The sequence below is a fragment of the Jaculus jaculus genome, chromosome 5 (genome assembly GCF_020740685.1).
Source record: "Jaculus jaculus isolate mJacJac1 chromosome 5, mJacJac1.mat.Y.cur, whole genome shotgun sequence".
In the NCBI taxonomy this organism is placed as follows: domain Eukaryota; kingdom Metazoa; phylum Chordata; class Mammalia; order Rodentia; family Dipodidae; genus Jaculus; species Jaculus jaculus.
In genome coordinates, this window is record NC_059106.1 from 156,342,527 (window position 1) to 156,357,441 (window position 14,915).

At 48.2% G+C, this 14,915-nt stretch overlaps 1 protein-coding gene across 2 annotated transcripts in view; it reads left to right on the forward strand.

Annotated features, from left to right (window-relative positions):
- Hunk (hormonally up-regulated Neu-associated kinase) overlaps positions 1-14,454 on the forward strand; it is a 118,874-nt gene extending 104,420 nt beyond the window's left edge. For both annotated transcript variants that reach the window (XM_045150341.1, XM_045150342.1), the window contains exons 9-11: positions 2,079-2,126; positions 8,345-8,525; positions 11,145-14,454. In XM_045150341.1, the coding sequence (XP_045006276.1) occupies positions 2,079-2,126; positions 8,345-8,525; positions 11,145-11,803 (888 nt within the window). In that variant the 3' untranslated portion in view covers positions 11,804-14,454. The remainder of the gene's footprint in view (positions 1-2,078; positions 2,127-8,344; positions 8,526-11,144) is intronic.
- Positions 14,455-14,915: the final 461 nt, after the last annotated feature.

Sequence of the window (14,915 nt, forward strand, 5' to 3'; positions counted from 1 at the left end):
TTATAGTTAATTTCTCTGCCAAATTAGGAAAGGAGAAAAATTGATTGTATTAAGCAGAAAAAAATTCTTTTAATAATGTTATATTGGCCAAAGAGGGGGGTCGGAGGGAGGAAGGCTTATTGTGCTTCTGTAGAGGAGGCCTGTTCTAGGTGTGTCTGGAGTCTATCTAATCTCGGTGTGGTTGGCCAAACCATGGCCGGCAGTCTACTTTTTTTTTTTTTTTTTTTTTGGTTTTTCAAGGTAGGGTTTCATTCTGGTCCAGGCTGACCTGAAATTCACTATGGAGTCTCAGGGTGGCCTCGACTCACGGCAATCTTCCTACCTCTGCCTCCCAAGTGCTGGGATTAAAGGCGTGCGCCACCACGCCCATCTCAGTCTAACTTCTATCACAATAAAAGTGACATTCTGAAAAGCAGAACAGGAATTGATACCAGACCTAGATTGAAAGCCTGGCCCTCCCACCACCTAGCTATGTGACCTCATTGTTGCAAGTTGTTGGCTGGCACCTATAGCAAGTGCCACTTCAGTGTCTGTTAAATAAATACAAAATCCCCCACCCCTGCAAAAAAAAAAAAAAGAAGAAAAGAAAAAGGGAAAGAAAATGACACATTTTAAAAATATTTTTTAAAGTTTTTATTTATTTATTTGAAAGCGACAGACAGAGAGAGAGAGAAAGAGGCAGATAGAGAGAGAGAGAATGGGCGCGCCAGGGCCTCCAGCCATTGCAAACGAACTCCAGATGTGTGTGCCCCCTTGTGCATCTGGCTAACGTGGGACCTGGGGAACCGAGCCTTGAACTGGGATCCTTAGGCTTCACAGGCAAGCGCTTAACCATTAAGCCATCTCTCCAGCCCAAATGATACATTTTTGTTGAAGGGCTGCTAAAGAACAGTGATTTTCTATTTTCACAGAACGTGGGAGGCTTTCTCTGCGATGCAGAGTCAGGTTGGGGTTTGAGGGCACCCTGTGCAGAGGCCAGCGGGGGACGGGCTTAGTCTCATCTGGCTCTTGTAACAAATTCCGCAGCAGGCAGAAATCTGTAAACCTCTCACGGTTTTAGAGGTCTCAGGCATTCCAGGTCAAGGTGTCTTGGGGCTGGTTCCACCTGAGGGCTAGAAGGGAGGATTGCTCCAAGCCTCCCTCAGCTTCTGGTGGCTGCCGGAGATCTGTGGCCTCCCTCGTCTTTAGAGAAATCACTGCTGCCTCTCCCACGGCATTCTGTGTGCACATCTGTATCTCAACTTCCTCTTTTCGGGAGGGCACCAGCCGTATTGCATGAGGGTCCAGCCTAGTAAGGTTATTTATAACTCTGTAAAGACACAATTCCAAATAAGGTCACCTTCTGAGGTGGGGTGGGGGGCTGGAATTTCAACACGCAAATTTTTTGTTTGTTTGTTTTGTTTTTTCGAGGCAAGGTCTCACTCTAGCCCAGGATGACCTGGAATTCACTATGTAATCTTAGGTGGCCTCGAACTCAGGGCGATCCACCTACCTCTCTGCTTCCCAAGTGCTGGGATTAAAGGCGTGCACCACCACACCCAGCTTCAACAGGCAAATTTTGAGAGAATACCGTTCAACTCAAAAAAGGGGCTGTATGTTTATAAGTAAATCTTCAAAACGTTCATTTTTATCCATGTGGTTTTCTAGAATGAAGAATGGAATCAGGTCAGTCTCTGCCGGTAGAAATTAGCATGGCACCTACTTTGGGGACAGAGAGGCTGGGAGAAGACTCTGGGAGAACTCTCCAGATGCTGTGTGGCCTCTGGATCTTGAGATGGGTACTGTTTCCACAGGTGTCTTTCCCGGGAGAGAAACACATTGAGTAGGTGGTTGTTGCTGGTCAACCACCCCTCTGTGAGGAATCTTAGCTTTTGATAAGAAGTTTAACTATTCAGCCCATGAATTAGGACATCTGCTGCCTGCTTGCACAATGATTTGGGGATTTGAATTCTTCATCTCTAAACATTGAATGAATAATTTTCAGTCAGAGCAGTGGGGGAAATCGCGGGGGGTAGAGCTTAATGAATGTGCAATAGATGCGGTTTCGTGAATTGTTGAAAACTGGTGCTTTTCCACAGGCCTCCCTGGACACCTGGACAAGAGACTTTGAGTTCCATGCTGTGCAGGTAAGAACTTGGGGGCGGGGGTCTCCAGAGGCACAGACACATCCCCTCTCTCATACACAAACATATTTACAGAAGGATGGATGATAGATGGATGGATAGATAGATTTGTAGACAGATGGAGCCCTTTGTTCTGTTTTTTTTTTCCTTTTTGCATATGTGGTGTATGTGTGTGTGTGCATATATGCATGTTTATATGGGTTTATAAGGCTATTAACTGATCTGATGGGCTCTAGCACATTAAGGAGGATAATCTACCTTACCCACCACTGGCTGACATAAATGCCAAATATACAAGAGTCATCTTTGTGGTAACATCTAGGCTTGTGTTTGACTAAACACTGGATAGCATGGCCTAGCCAGCTGACACATGGAATTAACTACTGTATGTGACCCTAAGGCCAGCCAGTCTCTGCCCCAGAAGCCGGACCCTGCACCTGCCCCTCATTTTTCTCACCCTGAATTAAAACACATGGAGTCCCATCATGAGGGAGTTGATCACAGTTCCCTCCTATAATTTTGGTTTTTTTCTGTGATCAGTTGACTGTTTGAGGGTCTTTGCTGTGACCACACACCTTTGCATTTCTGTCTCCTCCTGCATGAGAAATGGGGTGCGCAATAGTCCAGGGTTTCCTGGCTCTGTGGCCCCATATATGAATCAACCCCTCTTTTAAGAATTTATAGGTTGGTGTTCTTTCTTTCTCTCTCTTTCTCTTGTTCTTTCTTTCTTTCTTTTTCTCCAGCAAAATCAAGCTTTCCCTTTCATAATGAGTAGCTAGGAACTTAAACTAACCAAAACAAAAACAAAAAAACAAAAAAAACAAAAAACCACACCTGGCTTCTGTGCCCTCTAGGTTGGGAGTGGTTGGCACCAGCTTCTGATAACTCGGGACAGCTGCAGGAGACGACTTAATCATCAGGCTAACAAGCAAGCCCCAGAAGTGTGCCCAGTGAATGGGATTTAATGGAGTTTCCCCAAGGGAAACGGCAGCTTGGGCGGCCCTCAATTCCCAGGGCTACTCCTCTGTCAGAATCATTCTCTACCTCAGTCAATGAGGGGAGAGGCCAGTTTCCCAGGGATCAGTTCTTTCTCTTGCCTGGGGCGGTGGGGGATTGGAGCATCCATCCTTGTTAAGGCAGTGTGCTTGCTGCTCTGACAATGGAGCAGATGCAGAGGAGATTTTTGTTTATCCTCTCACAACTGGGAAGGACCCACACTTTTTAAAAAAATTTTATTTTAAAGACAGCTAGAGAGAGAGAGAGAAGAGAGAATTGTCATGCCGGGGCCTCAGCCACTGCAAGCAAACACCTAGTGGGCATGTGTGACCTTGCACTTGCCTCACCTTTGTGTGTCTGGCTTATGTGGGATCTGGAGAGTCAAACATGGGTTCTTAGGCTTCTCGGGCAAGCACCTTGGCTGCTAAACCATTTCTCCAGTTCCCTCCCTCCCTCTTTTTGATAGACTCCAAACACATGCACCAGTTTGTGCATCTGGCATATGTGGGTCCTGGGGAATCAAACCCGGGTCCTTTGGCTTTGCAGGCAACTGCCTTAACTGCTAAGCCATCTCTCTAGCCCAAGGACCCATACTTTTGGTAACAGGTAGGGACACACTTCCCTTATGGTGAAGTAAGTCGCCTAAGATCCCAACACCTTCCATTGGCCTGGCCTATTTTCTCCGAAAGAACTTTCCAAGGGAGCAGGATGCTAAATCTCCATAGGTAACGGAAAACAATCTACAGAGGGTCTAATCACCTGGCTGTCCGCAGGCAGGCACCCCATCCACCAGTGTTGCCAGGAATTGATTTTAGATCTCTCAACTGCCAGCCTACGACTATGGCTGGTGCCCCCGGGGCTCTAGGACTGTGGAGTTGTGCTGCATTGTCTGTCATATGCCCTCACTGGCACAGCCATAGGGAAGCGGTCGAAGTGTGACCAGCTCTCTGGAACTCAGAGACCAAGGACTTGGTCTACCTGTCTCACTGGCTACTGAAGTGAACAATACCTTCTTCATCCCGAGCCACTTTCTCTCTTCCATCTAATGATACAAGACATTAAGGAGTTTGGGGCAGATAATTCATTATGGAGGTCACATATATATATACATATCTATATACATATGTGTGTGTGTGTGTGTGTGTGTGTGTGTGTGTGTATATATTTGAGATGTCCAGTTTGGAGTTGTGGAGATGGTTCATCAGGTAAAGTGCTTGTTGTACAAGCTTGAGGACCTGAATTCGATTCTCTAAAAAAAGCTGGCTGTGGCACTGTGTTCTGGGAATCCCAGGGCCAGGGAGGTGGAAGCAGGAGAACCCTTAGGGCTTGCTGATTTGTTAGTCTAGCACAATTGACAGGCTCTGGGTCTCATGAGAGGCCCTGTCTCAAAAATAAGATGAAGAGTCGCGGGGCGTGGCGGCACACGCCTTTAATCCCAGCACTCGGGAAGCAGAGGTAGGAGGATTGCCGTGAGTTCCAGGCCATCCTGAGACTACATAGTGAATTCCAGGGCAGCCTGGACTAGAGTGAAACCCCCCAAAAAACAACAACAAAAAAATTAATAAAAAAAATAAGATGGAGTGCAATTGAAGAAGATACCCGACATCAATCTCTGGCCTCCACACGTGCAGACAGACATGTGCTCACACACACATAGTTTTTAATGTGAAGTTTTAAAAATTGTTCATGTGTGCCCCTACTGAGTGGAAATGCTTGAGAGAAATTAAGAGGCTGCCTGCATCTGATCTCACGTGATCCCTTCAGTGATCTGACGAGGGTGCGATACTGCACTATGAGGGTCAGGTACAAGGCAGAGGTGCGTAGAGCCGAGAACTTGAATTCCTCTACTGGGTCTTTGAGCCCTCATGCCCACTGAGAAGCCTGGCCAGGGCCAATCTAAGAAGCCATGTCTCTATGGGAGGCAGTATTGGCGGATGGGGTGCCTGCCTGCATGGAGGTGTGTGGTTAGTCTCTCTATAGATGATTTTCTTACATATGAAGTTTTAGCATCCTGCTCCCTAGGAAGAGTTCTTTTGGAGAAATTAGGCCATGCCAGTGGAAGGTGTCATTGAGCCATCATGTATATTGCGTGGCATGTACCGGAAGAGCAGAGGGGCCAGCTAGCGGAAACAGATCGCCTCAGAATGCTGGCTGCTCTGCGTGGACTGACCCAGAGTTGTCCCCTCACAGAATGGTCAGGAGGAGTTCTTGACTGCTCCCTATAAACTGATCCCTATGAAACCACGGATTCTAATCGGCCTGAGAAGCATGTTCTGGGAGGCCGAGGGGATATACTAGGATGGCTGCCTGGAATTTTTGGTTCTGTGGGTGAATTTCTCCTTTTCTTTTCCGATGGAAGGCTCTCTGCTTGTTGCCAAGGGCCCCTCCATTGATTACAGGAACATTTAGTCTTACAGGCCAACCTTGGTCTCCTTCCATAGCAAACACACATCTTATATACTTCCCTCTCTGGGGTGGCGAGCCCCAGAAATGTGGTAACTTAGTCCTTATGCTCTTGAGGCTCTAAGAAGGTTTGGATAGAAGCTGGGTTGACCTCACACTGTACCTCAGGGTCTACACTCAGCCTAGAGGAGCATTTGCTCATCATTCTTGAAAATTTGTTCTAAAAAGAAGAGTGCCATTTGATCTTCTCTATCAAGTGTTGTTTTAACATAGACCACAAAAGTGTGTTTAGTTGTTTTTTTTTTCTTATTTAAATTGTTGGTGTAGTAATGATGAGTTAGCATTAAAAACAGAGAGTGAGGAAGGAAGGGAAGTAGGGGAGGCAAAAGGAAGGAGGAGAAGGAAGGAAGGAGGAAGAGGAGGAAGGAAGGAAAACTGAACAAAAGAAAAACATTCTTTTCAGCTATACTTTTCAGCACAGACCAGACACGTCCATTGCATGCTTGGCAGGGCTGTAGTGTGGTGGTGGTGTGTGTGTGTGTGTGTGTGTGTGTGTGTGTGTGTGTGTGTGTGTGTGTGGTGTGTGTTCTCCTTTGCCTTAAAGAGGGTGGAAGATAGCCTGTTTGTGTTTCATGGAAACAAAGGCACAGAAAACAATGCAGACTTGTGACAGTCCCCTGTTCATCTTGACCAGGTGACTTGCCTGGAGCACAGGGTCCCCTGTGTAGCTGGCTGAGTGTTGGAGTGCATTTTCTGCTGCTATAATAGAATACTTGATACTGGGTAACTTGGGAGGAATAGAGATTTTCTTGTATTTCTGGATGCAGGGAAGTCTGAACAACTTGGTGCCCGCAGCTAGGGATGGCCTTTTTGCTGCCTCATAACGTGACGAGAGGCATCAAGTGGTAGAAGGCATGCTTGAGAGACAGAAAAATGTTCCCAAACTCATCCTTTTATGAGGAGCCTGTGATGACCAACCCACTCACGGGATCGTGGCGTTGGTTCATTCTGAAGACTGGTTCCTGCTGACTTAAGTCACCTCTATTTTCATAGAGACTGTGGTGACTGCTGAGGTGCCCCAGGAAAGATTGCGTGGGGGCTTCGGCTCTCTTTCCGTCTCACCTCTCCCTCCGCTGGCTGAGATCGACACACACACCCCCTTCCCCTAAAGCTGCTGGCCCGGAAGTGGCTCTGAAGGCCCAGCACCCCCACTTGCCACTTCTTCCCTGCTGCTCTTTCTGCCCCCCTCAAGAGGCGGCCCTAGTGAGCTCCTCTCCGCAAAGGCGTCGAGCCCCCTTGTTGAAAAGAGTGCCTTTCTGAAAGTGCAGTGACATGTTTCCTTGAGAAGCTTCACGGCTCACAAATGAAAAATAGATGAACTCCCTTGAATTGCAAACACTCTTCAAGTTCAAGGTAAAATGTGGAGAGCTGTGGCCTGCCTGCATTTAACAGTAAACATCAGTGCAGCCTTCAGGCCCAGAGAACAGATTTCTCCTGCAGCTGCTTAGTGGCATCACCCTTCCCAGAAACTTGAACTCAATTAATTTTAATTCAGTTCAGTTTCCACCAGCCCTCCCTCTTCCCTACCCGTAGCCATTTATTATGCCTTCTCTAAGTGCCTGGCTTGCTGCCAGAGGCTGTGGGGTTGAAGACATATTAAATAATCAAGCACACTACCACCAGAGAGATTATAATCTGGTTTTAGAAAGATAAAATCTACAGCAAAAATAATGGCTGCATACATGTGAGTTTTAGAATCCCAAGTAAGTGTCCCCATGCCTAGAGAGGGTGGAAAGGGCCAGAAATACACCCACATCTGTTCAGAGCCCTGTGGAGTTTTGTCAAGACCTCGACCTGACATAGGGGTCTAATGCCGAGCTACCCTGTCAAGTTTCAATGCCATTGTTGTGGTTGGGACCTCAGGGCAGTATTATGTTCATTTATTTTTTTCATTCACTAATTGAGTACTTTCTTGTTATTTTGAGAGAGAGGGTTTGTTAGTCAGTCAGGTTCCTTCATTGTTGGGACCCAGGAGAAACAACCTTGAGGAGCAATGATTTTGCTCACATTCTCAGAGGTTTCCTTCCCTCGTGGCGGGAAGAGCACAGCACAACAGGTCACGTGTTGGAAAGCAGAAGACTGAGTGACCGGGCGGGACCAGGGCAGAGTCTACTGCCAAGGACACCCCTGCCGCTGGCTCCTCTAACCAAGCCCCTCCTTTCACAGGCTCACCCACTGCCCATAGTCTACTCAGATTTCAAATCCCTCAATGGACTAAGCCATTGACTGGATTAGAGCAGTCATGATCTAATGACCTCTGAGTATGTCCCAGAAGTGTGCTTTACGAATCCTCTTCATGCTTCGGTCAGGTCAAGTTGAAGGGCAAGGTTAACCATCATCCCAGTCTTCCTGTGTAACTCAGGCTGGTCTTGGTGGTGAAATCTGCCTGTCTCGGCCTTGGAGCCTGGATGCCAGCCCTTTAAATGTACAGACCGTCTCCTGAAGTCCTCATTGGCTGGTTCCTCAACACCTGACCGCCCTCGCCCCCAGGGCGGACCATTTTGACACAGTACGGTGCAAGTGAACTAGGGACAGTCCAGGCCTAATGTGCTTCCAGGCAGAGGGACACGGGCTCCCCAGAGCATTGGCTGGGCCTCAGCTTTCCCCTCGTTCAACACAGTGGACAGCGCACGGCATCCAAAGGCTGGCATTTCTTTGATCAGGCTATCAGGGTGACTTTGGGAAAGGGAATTGCATGGCAGGTTCTCCTGTGTGCCTGAGTGTTTTTTTTTTTTTTTTTTTTTTTTCCTCCTGATTTGAAGGATGAGAAGCCCAAAGAGCAAGAAAAAAGAGGGGATTTTCTTCATCGACCGTTTTCTAAGAAGTTGGATAAGAACCTGCCCTCCCACAAACAGCCCTCAGCCTCCCTCATGACACACATTCAGAACACCAAGGCCCTGTTGAGAGATCGGAAGGCCTCCAAGTCAGGCTTCCCTGACAAAGGTGGGTCAGCGATGGGGGGCCTTTCGGGTAGCCACTTCTGTTGAGCTGTGCCACCCTCGCTGGGGGGCGGCTGAGTGGGCGTTAATATATGTGGGGCAAGGGGAGATGCATTAACAGTGGGATGTCAGCCACCCGTGCAGGAGGGATTTGTAAAGTCAGACGGGGTCTGGTGGCATCATTGAAGCAGATTGGGGCATACAGGATGACAGGAGCAAAGAATGGAATGCATGGGCTTGGGAGAGAAGCTGGGGTATGTGGAATTTTAGGAGCAGAGATAAGGGTGTAAGCTATTATGGGAGCATAGGTTGGGGTATGTGGTTTTGTAAGAACAGGGGCTAGGGTGTATTATATGAGCAGAAGTTGGGGTACATGGAATGGCATTATAGGAAGAGAGATTAGAATACATGGAATTTTAGTCACAGAGTTTAAAGTACACAGAACATAGCAGGAGCAGAGACGGGGGTACACGGTATTGTGGTACCAGAGACAGAGACATTAGGGTGCAAGAATAGAGATCTGGGCAGAGGACGCAGCGTACATCCGGGCATGGTTTCACTTAAGCCTTCCCTAGAAATGTGGCCCTTGTGAATGCAGAACTGGAGTGTGGCTGAGTCTGGGTTCTGGGGTGAGGCTAGGGTACTCAGACCCAAGTTCAAATACTGGTTGTTGTGAGCCAAAGATCTTCACTGGGTCTGTCAGTGGTGATAGTCTCCCTAGCTTTTGGAGCCACTGGGTGGATGAAATTAGATGTGTAGGTAGTAGGCTCCTCCCTTGATTCCAAATTGAGTCCATCATAGATAGCTGATAAATGTCAGTCTCTCCCTGGTTTGGCTCAAGTTTGACACACACTGGAGAGCTGTCAGGGGAGGGGACATGAGAGCAGGAGTGTGCTTGTCTGGAACCAGGAGGCAGACGAGAGCTCTTGTTACTGAAAGCTGTGGGAGGTCACAGCATCCAACCTCTTTGTTTGAGACCGAGGTTCTGAGAAGGCTGTGGTCATCTGAGGTGAACTCAGGCATGCTGGGTACTTGGTGACACTCCCAGATGTCAGCATTGTCCCTGCATTGCCTGAAGCACCCTGCCTTCCTCAGTGCAGAGGAACACAGCCGACCTCTGAGAGAAGGCGATGCTCACGAGCCAGCTGGAGCGCTGGAGACGTTAGCCACTAATGAAATTTTAGTTCTTTTCTGCCGTTGGATTGCAGGCATCTGCTGCCTGAGGAGATTTATTTCCATGTCTGGGTATCTATGTATGTAGGCAAAGGAGGATTCACAGTGCCCTGGCTGCTCCTGAAGTGACTTCCAACGGGCAGCAGGTTGCTTCTGCAGCTGGCCCGTGAGGAAGCCTGTGAAATGTCACACAGCGAAAGGAACCGGAGACAAAACTTATTCCACACGACCTCGGCTTCATTTCCCCCAGCTCCAGATCAGCAGGGGTTGACCCTCTCTCTTCTGGTACAGCCTGTGAACCTGGATCCTGGTCTGTGCCAGCTTGAGATGGAAACTCTGAGCACTGGCTGGTTGCCTTAACCATGTAGGCAAACTGCCCTGTTCAGAAATGGGTAAGGTCCCATTGACCTCCTGAGAGATCTTTAAAAAAAAAAAGGAACCCTGGCATCGGTGAACCTGGAGGCCCATGATGCTGAGTGAAATGACCTGGTCACCAGGGAACAGAAATGCTCTGACTCCACTTACATGACCAGATGCCTGACAGGAAGCCGCTTAAGGAAGGAAAGGTTTCACTCTGGCTTACAGTTTTTCATGGGGACACTTTCTATCGTGGCAGGGGAGCCATGGAGGCCAGCTGGTTACACTGCATCCCTAGCAAGGAAGCAGTGAGTGACCAGGAAGTGAGCCCCCAGCCATCAAATCCCAAGGCCTGCTTCCAGTGATCCACTTCCTCCAGCAAGGCTCCCTCTCCTTTTAAAGATACCCCAACTTTCCCAAGCGCCACCACCAGCTATGGGCTAAGTGTTCAAACATATGTGGCCCATTCAAACCACAACTGTGACATTGCCGCAGTGGTCAGGCTCATGGAGGTGGCAGAGAGGAGAAAGGGGCGTGAGAGACAGTCATAGCTGCAGGATGAAAATAGCTGTGCAAATTGATTGTCTAACCACACGAATATACTTGGTTGAAATATATATTGAAGAATAGTTACAGTGGTAAATTTTCTGCAATATATATATATATTTTTTCCATGATAAATTTTATTTTTAAAAAGTTCCTAAGGGACATTGCCTTTCCAGGGTCGGCAGTTGGAGGACCAGATGTATGAGTGAGTAAGTCAGACTCAATGTGCTTTCAGGAGTTTAATGGATGTCCTGTGAAGTATATGAGCCTTTTTATTCAGAGGCTCTTTGACAGTCTAGAATTTTAAGGAATTGAAGAAGAGCAGATGTTAAGCTGGGACATCTTGTCTTACCTTCTGTCCCCTGCATCTTAGAAAGATGGCCGGTCTTCTGCGGAGACGCCAGGCATGCATGGTGGCTGACTTCTCTCCCAGTCACCAGAGCCATGTGCTTCCGGTTTTCTCCTGTGACCCCCCCCCCACGTCACTGTTGCCCCCTGCGTGTCGTTCCTGGGGTCTGTCTTCACGGCTTGTTTTCTTGGCCTACAGATTCCTTCAGCTGCCGCAGCATTTTCCGCAAGACCTCCGATTCCAGTTGTGTGGCCTCGTCTTCCATGGAGTTCATCCCGGTCCCCCCTCCTCGGACCCCCAGGATTGTAAAGAAACTAGAGCCTCATCAGCAGGGGTCGGGAAGCTCCAGCATCCTCCCCAAGGAAGACCCCTTGATGCTGGACATGGTGCGCTCCTTTGAGTCCGTGGACCGTGATGACCACATAGAACTGCTCTCCCCTTCCCATCACTACAGGATCCTGAACTCCCCCGTGAGCTTGGCTCGCAGGAATTCCAGCGAGAGGACACTCTCCCCGGGGCTGCTGTCTGGAAGCACATCACCTCTCCAGACACCTCTGCATCCCACACTGGTCTCCTTTGCTCACGAAGATAAGAACAGTCCCCCCAAAGAGGAAGGCTTGTGTTCCCCACCTCCTGTTCCTAGCAACGGTCTCATACAGCCTTTGGGAAGCCCCAACTGTGTGAAGAGCAGAGGAAGGTTCCCCATGATGGGTATCGGACAGATGCTGAGAAAGCGGCACCAGAGCCTGCAGCCCTCCGCAGAGAGGGCCCTGGAGGCCAGCCTGCCCCCGCTGCCACCCGCAGCTCCCACTGGTCTCTCCTTTGACATGGCCGATGGCATCAAGGGCCAGTGTTAACCTGGGCCGGTGGAACCTGGTTCTCTGGAAGGAAAGCAGTGAAACAGAGCTCCGCACGTGCAGCAGGGCGTGAGCAGCCATTGTCGTGGGAACCTCCCGTATTGTCTCATCTACTCCTGTCATTCAGTGTCCAAGTCCACGGAAGTCTACTGACCCCAAGCCCGCACAGCTCCTCCTCCTCACTCAGAGACCCCTGAGATGCTGGGGATCACTGTGAGGCTGGCTTATGGGGGAAAGCCCTCACCTGGCCCCTCCTCATAGATCCCTGCTGGACTCAAGGCTAAAAGTCACATAGCTAGCTGCTGGGCCACTCGGGCTTAGAGATCATTACCTGACCTTTCTTCTCTCTGTGCTACGTGCGTGCTTCTCACAGACTGCTCGGTTCAGCTTTGGTCACAATCTCACAAGGTCCAACGGCCCTGCTAAAGCGTTCACCCAGGCTAGGGATTCCTCAGCAGAGGGAAACAGCCCTCCTTCTCCTAACAGTGAGTGCCTGTAGCCAAGCAGGAGTACTGGGCCCCAGGGACACTAGAGGAAGACGGGATGGGGCCTCAGACAAAGAAGGAACCACACAGTGAGGGCCCAGATGAAATATCAAAGACTGAGTGAGGTTTCGACAGAATTTTAAAAAAAATTTTTTTGGTTGAAATTTGCTGATAGTTGAATGAACTTGCTCAAAGAGATTTTTCTTTATTTTATTTTTTTTTCTGCAATGCAGGGTCTCACTAAGTAACTGGAGTCAAACTCATAATCCTCCTGCCTCAGCCTTCAAAGTGCTTGGACTACAAGTACCACCATTCCTGGATCGAAACAATAATTTTTTTTAAAAGAACGCGGATAGTCAGATAGATAAAAAACAGATGAAAGGCAGTTCTACCCAATTCATATTTTTCTGAGAGGATACATGCAGATCAGATGGCCTAAAATGCTGACCTGGATGGTATTTTTAGTGGCAGTAGACCGCAGCAGCCTGCAACAGGAGCAGGAGCCCAGCCACTCTGTGTTTATACAATCCTATCAGCAGAGCCTGGAAACTTCTGGGAGGCACCGGACATGGTTCCAGTTGGTTCTGTAGGAGGAGAGAAAGGATGGTTGGAGTAGAATTCTGGTGACAAGAAGTTGGCACTGCCTCTTGCGCAGCCTGAGGCAGGTGCTCGGGTGGTTTGCTATGAGCTGCAGACAGGCTTGCCTGCTGGGACTGTGATCCAGAACTTCCTAGGTTCTTCCACAAGGAAAGCAGTGTGCCCCAAAGCCAGGCTCTCAGCCCACATCATGTTTCCACACATTTGCCCCGAGATTGAACCAAAGATGCATTTCCAGTTTTGTGACTGTGCCGTCCCTGTGTGTGTGTTTTTTTATTTTTCGTGGAGCCCAGTGTTTTCTGACCCATGTCCAGCTAAAGCTTAATGGAGACCATCTCTTCGTGGATCTTGGATCCTGGCACTTGATAGAGGACCTGCAGAATTGTAAGAAAGGGAAGGATTGGCACAGGTTGGGTAGCAGTTTGCTTAGGAGATGGCTGATAGAATCTCCCAACTTTGCATTAATGCAGATGTGACCACAGTTGTGGTCATGGTACAGTACTCATCTTGGTCCATTCCCTTAAATTCACAAAGCCAGCCTGCACTTCCCAGAAGCCAGTGAGGGATGAGCTGCATCGACACCATTTGTATTTACCAGTGGAGACATCCTTTGGACCCTCACATCCCTGACTGAAGAAGAAGAAGAGGACACATCTTTATCTGACCCGGGACACCACTGAGGTGCCCTAGTCCAGGTTGACGTTGGCAAGACCTGGAATCACCCCAGCCCTAGGGTAGATTTAGAGGAAGGCAGTCTCCCAGCTTCTGCTGTTACTTCCTTGCGTGGCTTCTGACCAGCCCCAGAACTTAACATAAAAAACGGAACTTTTGAGGCAGAGAGGAGAATCATCTAGCAGACCTTCTCTCCATTTGATGTGACATTTGGTTTGTGATGGTTGAAGACTCCCTGTTTGAAAGATGACTTCCAACTGCAGCTGTCCCATTCTGCAAGTTGGCAGGATGCGTGCCTACGTGTTGTGATCGTTTTATAGCCCCTTCTGTCTCTCTTGCATTTCACTTTCCTCGCAAATGTGCGCGTTTCTGTGCCGCGGTTAGTTCACGGAGAACGTGTCTCCCTTTCTCTGCATGCTTCAAGGGCAGCAGCAGATGTTATACCACTAAGCTGACCATATTGCCATCAGTAACTTGACTCTGAACTCAGAGGTACGGTGGACCCAGTGAGAGGTGAAGCGGGGAAGGGAAGGGAGACAACCTGTGTTTTTGGTGTGTATGTGCAAGCACCTGACCAATTTATGAACCTGAGTGCGAAAAGAAACATTAAATTCTTTATTATTTTATTATATTTATATGGAAAACTTGACTATCCTTTTAGTAAGTACAAAGTGTATTGTCTGTTTGACCCATGACTGTCCTTCATCAGTCCATGCCTGTAATTTCAAGTCAGCCTGTAGCTACTGGCAGAGATGGCCAAACTGTCATTGTATGAAGTCCAGGAGGAAGAGTCCCTTTAGTTGTATGATCTGGCCATAGTAAGGATTATATTTATGTCACGATTATTAAATATTATGTACTTTTATAATGACTGTGAAATACACTTTTTCCTCACTACAACTGCTTCTTTTGTTGTTGTTGGTAAATCTTAGAACATGTGTGTTGTAAATAATACCATTGTTTAAACTCCTACCCCAGGAACTGATAGGGTACAAGTGAGAATTGAGTGGTGAGGGATTTGCGACCATTTTCTGCTCTAATACCCCTGCTTTTCTCACCTGTAATGGGATATTAACAAGAGTCTGAGGATGACATACTATAAATGGCAGCTCAAGATGACTCAGCACTTTTTGTGGAGTCACTTTTTCTCAGAGTCTGCATGGGTCAGATGAAGAATAATGCTAAGGGACCAGAGAGATGGCTTAGTGGTTAAGGCGCTTGTCTGAAAAGCCAAAGTACCCATGTTCGATTCCTCAGGACCCATGTAAGCCAGATGCACAAGGTGATGCATGTATCTGAAGTTCATTTGCAGCGGCTGAAGGCCCTGGCTCGCCCAATTTCTCTATATGCCTCTTTCT